The 10,098-nt window shown below is 63.1% G+C and overlaps 1 protein-coding gene across 1 annotated transcript; it reads left to right on the top strand.

Moving 5' to 3' along the window:
* Nucleotides 1–2,344: 2,344 nt before the first annotated feature.
* LOC129117715 (zinc finger protein 783-like) lies at nt 2,345–9,183 on the top strand. Its single transcript, XM_054628565.2, has 6 exons — nt 2,345–2,499; nt 2,625–3,023; nt 3,925–4,051; nt 5,669–5,782; nt 5,980–6,090; nt 7,050–9,183. Exons 1-6 carry the CDS (start codon nt 2,476–2,478, stop codon nt 7,958–7,960), a joined length of 1,686 nt encoding a protein of 561 aa, XP_054484540.2. The 5' UTR covers nt 2,345–2,475; the 3' UTR covers nt 7,961–9,183.
* The last annotated feature ends 915 nt before the right edge of the window (nt 9,184–10,098 follow it).

Raw genomic sequence — 10,098 nt, 5'->3', positions numbered from 1 at the left:
GCACACGGCGCCGGTAGTGGCCCTTGAGGTCGCCGGCGATGCCGCGGTCCAGGGGCTGGGCCAGGGCGGCGGCCGGCGGGATGAAAACCATCCTGACGTTGGACAGCTGGAGGTAGGGGTGCGCCTCGTGCTTGGCCAGGAGGAGGAGGACGCTCTTGCCCCGCCGCCGCATCCCCTCGTTGAACTCCCGCAGCCACTCGGCGAAGAGAGGGGCGCTCAGGCCGGCCGGGCCGCCGGCGCGGTAGCTCCACGGCATCTGCTCCAGGTTGACGCCCCGCAGGCAGCGCGGCCGGGGGCTGTCCCCCACCGCCCGCAGCGGCACCTTCTCCGAGCCGCTGGCGTTGGCACAGAGCAGCAGCGTCAGCCGCTCGCCGGGGCTCTCGCCGTTACCGGGGGCGCCGGCCGGCAGCGGCACCGCGGTCTCCCCGCAGGCGAAGATCTCGGCAGGCGCGTAGCTGCGGAGGAGGCCGGGCAGCACCGCGCCGGCCCAGTGCTCCGCCGTGGGCTGCTCCGCGTCCCCTTTCTCCGCCGGCGGCTTCTTGCCGTGGCGAGCGCCCAGGCGAGCCAGCCAGCCGCCGCTGGGTTCGGGCTCGGGCCGGGCCGGGTGCCTGGCCCTGAGCTGCAGCAGCGGGCGGCCCACGGGCAGGTCGGCAGCGTGGGCACCCTCCACCCAGCGCAGCAGCGCGGCCTCCAGCGCCGCGTCCTTCCCCTCCCGCTTGCGCTTGCGCTCGGGGTCGCCGTTGCGGTGCCACTCGCTCAGGATGCGCTCCTTGTTCTTGATGATGCGGCAGATCTGGGGCTGCGACACCCCGAAGCGCTTGGCCAGCTCGCTCTGCGACACCTTGGGGCCCTCCAGCATCTCCAGCACGCGCACCTTCTCGGTCAGCGACAGCTCCTTCCGCTCCTTCCGCGGCGCCACCGTGGCTCCCTCTGCCGTGCCCGGGGAGCGCCCGGTGCAGGGCCCCGAGCGGTGGGGGCTGCCCGTGGCCCCCAGCCCCCCCGGCTCGGCTCGGCCTCTCCCGCAGCGGCCGCAGGCGTAGCCGAGCTCCGCGCCGCGCCCCAGCCGGTGCCGCACCAGGTCCGGCTTCTGCCCGATGCTTCCTCGGCCGCACTCGGCACAATCCAGCGGCAGCTCCCCGGGCCGGCAGCGGCGGGTCTCGAAGGCGGGGGGTGCGGCGATGAACCCCCCGTTACCGGCACCGGGATTCGGCTCTGGCTCGAGGACGCCGCAGTAGCTGCAGCCCCGTTCCCGCAGCGGGACGAGGAAGTCGGTGGGGCCGGCGTGGCGGGACGGGGGCGAGCGGGGCGGTGGGGACACCCCGTCCTCGCTCTTCACCTCCTTCCCCTGCCAGTCCCCTGCGGACACAGGAGCGCGTTGGGGAGCGGCCCAAGCCCCCGGCTCGGCAGGATCCGGGCCGGTGCCCGACTCCTGCTCCCGGTGCCACCTGGCCACGATCCCACCCGTCCCCGTGTCCCGCTCACCCTGGGAGGGACCGGCGGGTGCAGCTTGTGGCCGGGGGCTCTGGCGCTCCCCGTAGCGCCCCACTGCCGCCGCCACCCCCTCGTCCCCTCGCTCCACCTCAGCCAGGATGTCGGGTTTGGTGATGGCGTAACCTGCAACAGAGACAAGAGGAGGGACAGCCGGTGATGCCACTGGCCATGCCAACGGACATGCCACCAGAGATGACATCGGTCACAACAGGCCAGGGTTGGCTGCCCGTGGTGATGGGTACAGGCAGCCGGTGTGGTCCCGTGGTGACCCCAGAGCCACCCCGTGACCTCCTGCTCCCGGTATCAATCCGGTGAGTGCCAGTCTCCCTCGTGGCCAGGCCACGACCGGCAGTGCCAGGAGCGGAGCCGGGATGGCCCCGGTGCCTCACCCAGGTCGACGGGATGCTGGCGGTCCTCCTTCATGGCACCGGCACCGTCCCGGTTGTCGGGAAACGCGGCGGCAGCTGCTCGCGGTGCTGCTCCCGCCGAGGCCTCAGCAGCGCGAGGGATGGCGGTGCCTGAGTGATGCCGCACCGGGATGACGACGCGCGGCCGGGCGGCGGGACGCGGCGTCGGCGGCGACCGTGGGGCCGATGGCGGGGCCGCCGAGCCCCGGTGGGCCGCGGTGGCGTTGCCGCACCTGTCCCTGTCCCCGTCCCCTCCCGCCCGCTCGGTCCCGCTCGGCCCCGCCCGGTGCTGCCCGGTGCCGCCACCGCCCCCGCCTCGCGCGGCCCCGCTACCGGCGGCGGGAGCGCGCGTGACGCCGGGCCCCGCCCCCTCGGCGCTCCGCCCAATGGGCGCGCGGTCCGCCCGCCGCCGGGGGTCGCTGTGGCGCCGGGCGCCGCCGCCGCCGCTCCCAGCGCGCCCCGCGCCCTCGGCATGGCCGCTCCGCCCCGCCGCTGCTGAGCCGCCGCCGCCGCCGCCCGGCCCCGCCGCCGCCCGCCCGCGCCGCCGCCCCGCACCGCCCGCGCCGCCCCCCGCGCCATGGCCGACTGGGCCCCCGCTGAGGTAAGCGCCGCCGCCGCCCCCCGCCTCCCCCGCCGGCCGCCGCCCCCCGGCCCGGCCCCGCGTCCCGCCCCCCCCGCGAGCTGCGGGCGCGTCCCCGCGCTCAGCACCGCGCGTTCCCCCCGCAGGAGCTGGAGTGCATGATGGAGCCCCAGGAGCTGGGCCTGGAGCAGCCGCTGGCCGCCCCCGAGCACGGCCCCGGCGGCGAGGCCGAGCTGCCGGCCGCCGAGATCTCCCTGACGCTGGTCACCGAGATCCAGGCCGTGGACAGGAAGGTGGACACCCAGGCCGCGCAGCTGATGAACCTGGAGGGCAGGATGAGGATGGCCGAGACGAAACTGATCGGCTGCGAGAAAACGGCGGTGGAGTTCGGGAACCAGCTGGAGAGCAAGTGGACGGCGCTGGGCACCCTGATCCAGGAGTACGGGCAGCTGCAGAAGCGGCTGGAGAACATGGAGAACCTGCTGAAGAACAGGAATTTCTGGATCCTGCGGCTGCCCCCGGGGGCAAAAGGGGAAGTCCCCAAGGTAACGGTTTGGGTTTGCTGCTCCCCGCTGCAAAACGGGGCTGTTCTGCACGTCTGGGGCTCAGAACCCCGTGCCCTGTCCTCACAGCTCCTTATCCTGAGCTCACAGCCCCATATACTGAGCTCACAGCCCCATGCCCTGGACAGCCCCATCTCCTGTGCACTGTCAATCCCATCTCCTGTGCACTGGCAGCCCCATATCCTGCACTGTCAGCCCCATCTTCTGTGCACTGTCAATCCCATTTCCTGTGCACTGTCAGCCCCATCTCCTGTGCACTGGCAGCCCCATATCCTGCACTGGCAGCCCTATCTCTTGTGCACTGGCAGCCTGATCTCTGCACTGGCTGCCCCATCTCCTGCAGTGACAACCTGATCCCTGCACTCACAGTCCCATTTTGGGACAGCTGCAGTGCTCAGAGCCGTTCATGGCTCCCCCAGAGCCCTGTTCTCCCTTCAGTACCCAGAAGCACCAGCACAGGTCCTGCTGTGTTGGCTATGCCCTACTCATGCACGTGTGATCTGGGAGGGATGTCACAAATTCCTGTGTGTGGATCACGTGGAATTTTGTGGCTCAGCCCCGTGTAACTGGGAAGGCTTGGGAACATCCCCAGGGCTGTTCAGAGGTGATGAGCAGCAGAATTGTGTCAAAAAGGAAGTGAAAAGGGGTCTGTGCCAGGCCTTGTGCATGGGGCAGTGACAGGAGGAGGCTGAGCAGGGGGAGGTGACAGGCGGGTGACAGGGGAAATCCCTGTTGTGTCCCTTGAGGCATGAGGCATGTGGGAAGGAGCAGATGTTCCTGTCTGCACGACACTTGAGGAGTTTGAGTGAGAAAACTGAATGAGAAAATGTCCCCAGGTGTTTTCTTAAATGAGGAACAAACCCTGTGGTGCTGCTCCTTGCAGGTCCCCGTGGCCTTCAACGACGCCTCGTTTAACTTCTCTGAGGAGGAGTGGAAGAGCCTCAACGAGTGGCAGAAGGAGCTCTACAGGCACATCATGAAAGGCAACTACGAGGCTGTCATCTCCATGGGTAATGACAGGCCTGGCTTTGCCCTCAGCCTCCTGGCACAGAGTTTTCCTGGGAACTGGTGGATGGAACCTGTGTCCTGCAGGGTCAGGGAGGGGTGCTGTGCTCTGGGGAGGTGTTACACAGCCCTGGCAGTGAGTTCAGCCCTCACAGCCACGCTGAGGGTGGAAGGATGTCATGAGTGTCACTGCAGGGACAGTGGCTCCCTGATGGTCCCTGCAGCCTGGCGAGTGCTGGGATTGTGAGGAGGAGGGGAAGTGAGAGGACCCTCAATCCAAGCAAAGCTGGGGAAGAGGGAAGTTCCTTTGTCACGCCAAGGTCCACAGATCCACTGCGCTGGGTGCATCAGCCCGCTGGCTGCTTAGGGCAGCAGAGGGTGCCCTGTGCCCTGCCTCTGAGGTTCCTTCCAGCCCTTTCCATGGGGAGTTGTGCTGACTTCCCTTTCCTCTCCCGTGAGGGAGAAGTGACGTTTGCCTGGTGCTCTGTCCAGCCCCAGGGAGCGAGTCCTGCTCGCGGTGCTGCGGGGTCTGCTGGGGCAGAGCTGGGGAGAAGCAGTGGCTGGGGGTGAGCTCTGCCTCCTGCTTTCCCCTCAGCAGCTCAGGGCAGTGCATTCCCAGCCAAAGGAACGCGCTCCGCTCGCTCCTGCCAGTCCTGGCTGCGGGAATTCCCTCTGGGGAACTTCACAGCATGTTCCAGAAATGACCTTGCCTTGGCTGGACTGGGGCTGGGAGCGCAGATGCCGTCCCTGGTAGCCAGACACTTCCCTGTGCCGAGTCCAGCCTCATCTGCCTCCCTGCCATCCAGCTCTGCCCAATCCAGGCCTTTTCTGCCTTTTTTTTCCCCCCCGTTTATTTTTTTGAACAGAAGTTTCCTGCAGTCCCTGTGTGCCAGGGAGAAAGGTGAAGGGTAACCACAGCCCCCACTCTCCTGTTTCCAAACCAGTCCTGTGTCCTGCTCCTGAGGCACAGGAATGCAGCTGCAGGGGATCTGGGGATCTGAGCCTGGAGCTTAGAGAAACCTATCTGTGCTTCATCCCGAGCTTTCCCTTGAGAAATGAGGTTTAGGGCTTTGGCTCCCGTGTAAGGGAAACGGATCCAGCGGAGCAGAGGTGGAGTTTAACCCCCAGGGCCTCCCTCCCACATGTCTGGAAGTGAAGTTTTCTGCTCTCCGCCCCAGGAGAGACAGTAATTGTCCCCTTTCCCCCACCAAAATCCGCGAGCAGCCCGGGACTCGGACGAGTAGGACGGAGCGGTCCTGGCTGGAGGGAACCGCACGGGGAGGGCAGTGCTGGCAGCTCTGCTGCTGCCCCCGAGCTGAAGCCCCCATTGTAATGGATCCGCGGACCTTAGCGCAGAGGAGAAGACAGGAGAGCCTGCAGGTAAGCCTGGATGCCTTTTCTTCCTGTCCTCCTCACGCTGCAGGCTGGGAGGTGCTCCTCACCTGAGCAGAGTGTGCTCCTGCATCCAGGGCCCACGCAAGGTGAGCGCAGCAGAGGGCTGAGAGCAGCTTCCCGAGCCTCTCTCGTTCATTCCCCAGCAAAGGAAGGTTGGTGGGCAAAGGCTGCAGAGTCTGTCTCCTGCCAGGGCAGGGGAAACATCCTCATCCTCTTTTTATGTGCAGACGCTGCCATTTCCAAGCCTGAGCTGCTGACACGGATTGAGCAGGGAGAGGATCCCAACGCTGAGGATCAGGAGGACTCTGAGGGAGGAGAGACCCCCACAGACCCCACCACTGGTGAGCCACGAGGTTCCTGGGACTGGGAGGGGAGGTGGAGGCAGATGTGGGGCTGTTCTGTTTTGTCAGCTCTCTCCTCAGGTGCAGGGGGGCTTTGCTTTCCTGCTTGCCTCCCACCTGATGCATCCATCTCTCCTGGAATCCTCTAAAGCAGCTGGAAGGTTGGAGTGTAACTCCTGCTCTTTTCTCTTGCACAGAGTTTTTCTTCCCTGGGCCCGATGACAGCTCGTGGGGTAAATATGAAGAGACTCTGGCTGAAAGCCACGAAGGCTCTGAGGAAGAGGAGAGCATGGAGGTCCCTGGTACATGTAAGTGCACTGAGCTGCTTTGGGAAGTGTCCCTTGCCTAGATGTGCTTCTGACTTCCCAGCCTAATTCCCTGGAGCTGTTCAGTTGTTCCGGATGATGCTTTTCCAGAATTTCAGAAAGTTGCTTTGAGTCACAGTTTATACCATGGGAGATCCTTCACCCTAAGGCGCTGTCCAAGCCCATGAAAGAAAAGAAGTTTTATTCCTTTTTCCTCTGTTTTTTGGGCTTTATCCTAAAGCACAAGTTCTTAAAGACCTATCCTGCTTCAGGAACCCTTTTTTTTCCTCTGGCTACCTATCTATAGCTAGATTATATATATAATATTATATTACAACATAATTGAATGCAGGAAGTTGCTGGAGTGTGTCCAGAGAAGGAAATGGAGCTGTGGGAGGGTCTGGAACACCAGGATCAGCTGAGGGAGCTGGGAAAGGGGCTCAGCCTGGAGAAAAGGAGGCTCAGGGGGGACCTTCTGTCTCTGCACAATTCCCTGATAGGAGGAGACAGCCAGGGGGGTCAGGCTCTGCTCCCAGGGAATGGGGACTGGATGAGAGGAAAGGGCCTCAAGCTGTGCCAGGGAGGGTCAGGTTGGAAATTGGTAAAATTATTCCCTCAAAGAGCCTGTTACACATTGAGACCACCCAGAGCAGTGGTGGATTCTCCATTGCTGGAGGGATGTAACATCCATGTGGATGTGGCGCTTGGGGACATGGTCAGGGGTGGCCTTGGCAGTGCTGGACTTAATGATTTCCGAAGCCTTTTTCAACCTCAACAATTCCAAGATTCCAAGTCCAATCCCTGTGGACAGAGTAGGTGCTCCCAGCCGGCCTCACAGCCCCGTCAGTGCCAGGCTCTGAGCTGGGTGTGCACAGCAGAGACCCCCCGTGTCCCAAGGGAGCTGAGTGAGCACCCCCCAGTCCTTGGGACCCCAAATGACACCGGTGTCTCTGCTCCACCAGACGAACAGCCGTGCGATGAGGAAGGCTCCGAGAGCCTGGAGCTTTCCAGGTCGTTGACAGGAAAGTGGGAAGAGGTTTTCTCCAACCCGGAGGAGGAGATGCAATCGAGCAGCAAGAGCCAGAGCGGGTCGGCCCCGCCGCAGCGAACGGCGACGGGCAACGGGCTGAGGCGCTCCGTGCGCCGCGGGAGAGACTTGGCCAGGAAGGATCCCGAGGAGGCGGCGGCCGACAAGGGGCCCTACATCTGCTGCGAGTGCGGCCAGAGCTTCCTGGACAAGCAGCTCTTCGCCACCCACCAGAAGGCTCATGCCAGCGAGGAGGCCTGCACGTCCCTGGAGCGCGGCGAGAGCTTCCGGCAGAAATCCAAAGCCAAGGGCCAGGGCCCCTCCCGCTCCAAAGCGTCCAAGCGCCCCGATGGGGAGAAGAGCTCGGGCTTCAAGTACGGCTTCGTCAGGCACCAGGTGAACAACATGGTGGAGAGGCCCTACACCTGCTCCCAGTGCAAGGAGAGCTTCAGCCTGGAGGTGAGTCTGATCCTGCACCAGAAGCTGCACACGGGGAAGGGCGACGGGCCGCTGACGTGCACCTACTGCGGGAAGGACTTCCGAGACCTCTCCAAGGCCATCCGCCACCAGCGCATCCACACCGGGGAGAGGCCCTACCAGTGCACCGAGTGCGGCAAGAGCTTCATCCGGCGGGACCACCTGCTCAAGCACTGGCGGGTGCACACCGGGGAGACCCCCTACCAGTGCCCCGTCTGCGGGAAGCACTTCCGCTACAAAGAGTCCCTGAATTGCCACCAGAAAATCCACTCGCGCAACCCGCGGCCCGGGGAGGATTCCCAGCACAACCTGGGCTCGGCGGGCACCCAAACCGACCATTTCTGCGTGAAAAAAGAGACTAAGCAGTAGCCGTGGTGGGGCCGGGGCAGGAGGGCTCGCGGTGACCGTGACGGTCTGGCAGGTGGACGTGCAGCATGATGGCAGGTGACTTGTATCGCAGCTAATCCATGTGGTCATGCTACGAAGCCCGCTTTGGTGAAGCATCCAAGGAATTCCTCTTAAAGACTCTGCTCGGCCGGCCCAGGCGGCTCTGGGACCCCGCGGGGTTCCGTGGCGCTCCCACCGCGGCGCAGGCCCCGCGCTCGCTGTTCCCCACGCAGGGTTGGATTCTGCCCGTAGAGAATGATCCCGAGCGGTTCTCTGGGCTCCGTATTTAGCAGGTGTTCCCCCACCTATCTTTGTGCATATTCAGGAGTGACAAGCTTTCGCTTTCTTTTTTCCACTCGTTTCACTGCAAGGCTGGAAGCGCGAGGAGGGAGGGAGGGAAGGAAGGCGCCGTTCCCGGCCGGCCGCCCGCTCCCGCTGCGTCGCCGCGTCCCCAAAGGCTGCGAGGCCAGGACTGGGATGAAGGCCAGAGAGAGGCGAGGCAGAGAGAGGCGATCAGGGCGCGACGTGGGATTTGTGGAAGGCGGAAAAGCGGAGAGGAGAGCGTGGCAAAGAGCGGGGTGAGATAAAGCAGGTGCAGGAGAAGGGGCTGAGGACATTGGAGCAGGAGGAGTCGGGAAGGGCAGCGTGTGGAGGCGTGCTGGGGTCGCTCACACGAGGAGGACACGTCTCCGTGCTTCTGGAGGGTGTCACTGGCACCAGCCGGACTGTGGTTCCCCTCTGGCCCGAGGGAACGGCGCCGCTGGGCTGACACATGGACTCCTGACAATGAAGGTGATTTTATTTCTATTTTTTAACTGGGTTTGGTCTCACTCAGGTAAGTCAGACGAGTGAAAGCAGCTTCTCCTAACCCCTGTAAAGAGCTGTTTGGTTTTTAGTTAACCTAGAAGTAGTCTTATTATTATTAATTATTATTATTATTATTATTAATTATGATGATGATAATACTACAAGGAAAGGTGTGACACTATATTTCACAGTTGCTCTAAAACACTTCCATGTATGCGATAACCGCCCGGAGTTTTCCAGCTCTTTGTGTAAATATTGGATGACTTCTGGAGCTGTTGGTGTTGTTCTGAGGTGCCTGTACGTGGTGTCTCTTCGCTCTGTATCGTCAGCTGCTGGTTCGTGACCGTGTTTTGTAATAACTTTTGTAAAGTCTGTCAATACAGTGTTTCCATTCTGAATTCTGTGTCAGCCCTTTGTGAGTACCTGCAGCTCCCTCATCCTGCCCCTGGCTGGAGCTTTTCCAGCTCCTTGAGGAGCTCCCTCATCCTGCTCCTGGCTGGAGCTTTTCCAGCTCCTTGAGGAGCTCCCTCATCCTGCTCCTGGCTGGAGCTTTTCCAGCTCCTTGAGGAGCTCCCTCATCCTGGTACTCAGGAGCTTTTCCAGGTAATTGTGGAGCAGGTGAACAGCACAAGCCAAGCTGTGCTGGAGGGCCAGGCCTGGCAAATGAGGCTGCTCTGGGATGCTGCGTCTGGAAGTGGTGGTTTTAACTTGATTTGGGTTTGTGCCTGTGCCACGCACAAATGGGGCTGTGGACAGCTGAGGAATCCTTGGATCCGTGGTGGGATGGAGCTGGGACATCCCACACCCAGGATGAGGGACAGGGAGAAGTGCTGGTGGCTGTGGCCACCTTGGAGCTGGGATCATGGAATCAAAGGATGGGTTGGAAGGGCCCTCATAGGGTGCCCAGCTGGTGCCACACACTGGGGGTTTTTCCTTCCAGGCTCCCTCTCAGCCCAGCATTCCCCAGGCTCTTCCCTGCCAGAGCCCAGGACACAGAGACAGTTCCCTCTCCCCAGCAGAGACACAACGAGCCCCAGGGGTTGTTCCAGCCTGGGACCTGGGCTGGGAGGGGAGAGGGCAGCCCTGAGGTGACAGCCACCATGGGGATGTGGCACCTGGGGTCCACAGAGACCAGGGAGTGCCAGAGTCCCTCAGCCACCTCAACCCTGGGGGTGCTGGGTGCCTGGGGGGACAGAGTGAGTGACCCCAGTGAATCCCCCCCAGTGAATCCCCCACACTCTGAGTGACCCCAGTGAATCCTCCCCACACTCTGAGTGACCCCAGTGAATCCCCCCCAGTGAATCCCCCATGCT

The sequence above is a fragment of the Agelaius phoeniceus genome, chromosome 1, assembly GCF_051311805.1.
Source record: "Agelaius phoeniceus isolate bAgePho1 chromosome 1, bAgePho1.hap1, whole genome shotgun sequence".
Lineage (NCBI taxonomy): Eukaryota > Metazoa > Chordata > Aves > Passeriformes > Icteridae > Agelaius > Agelaius phoeniceus.
This window is presented reverse-complemented; position numbering and strand designations above follow the sequence as displayed.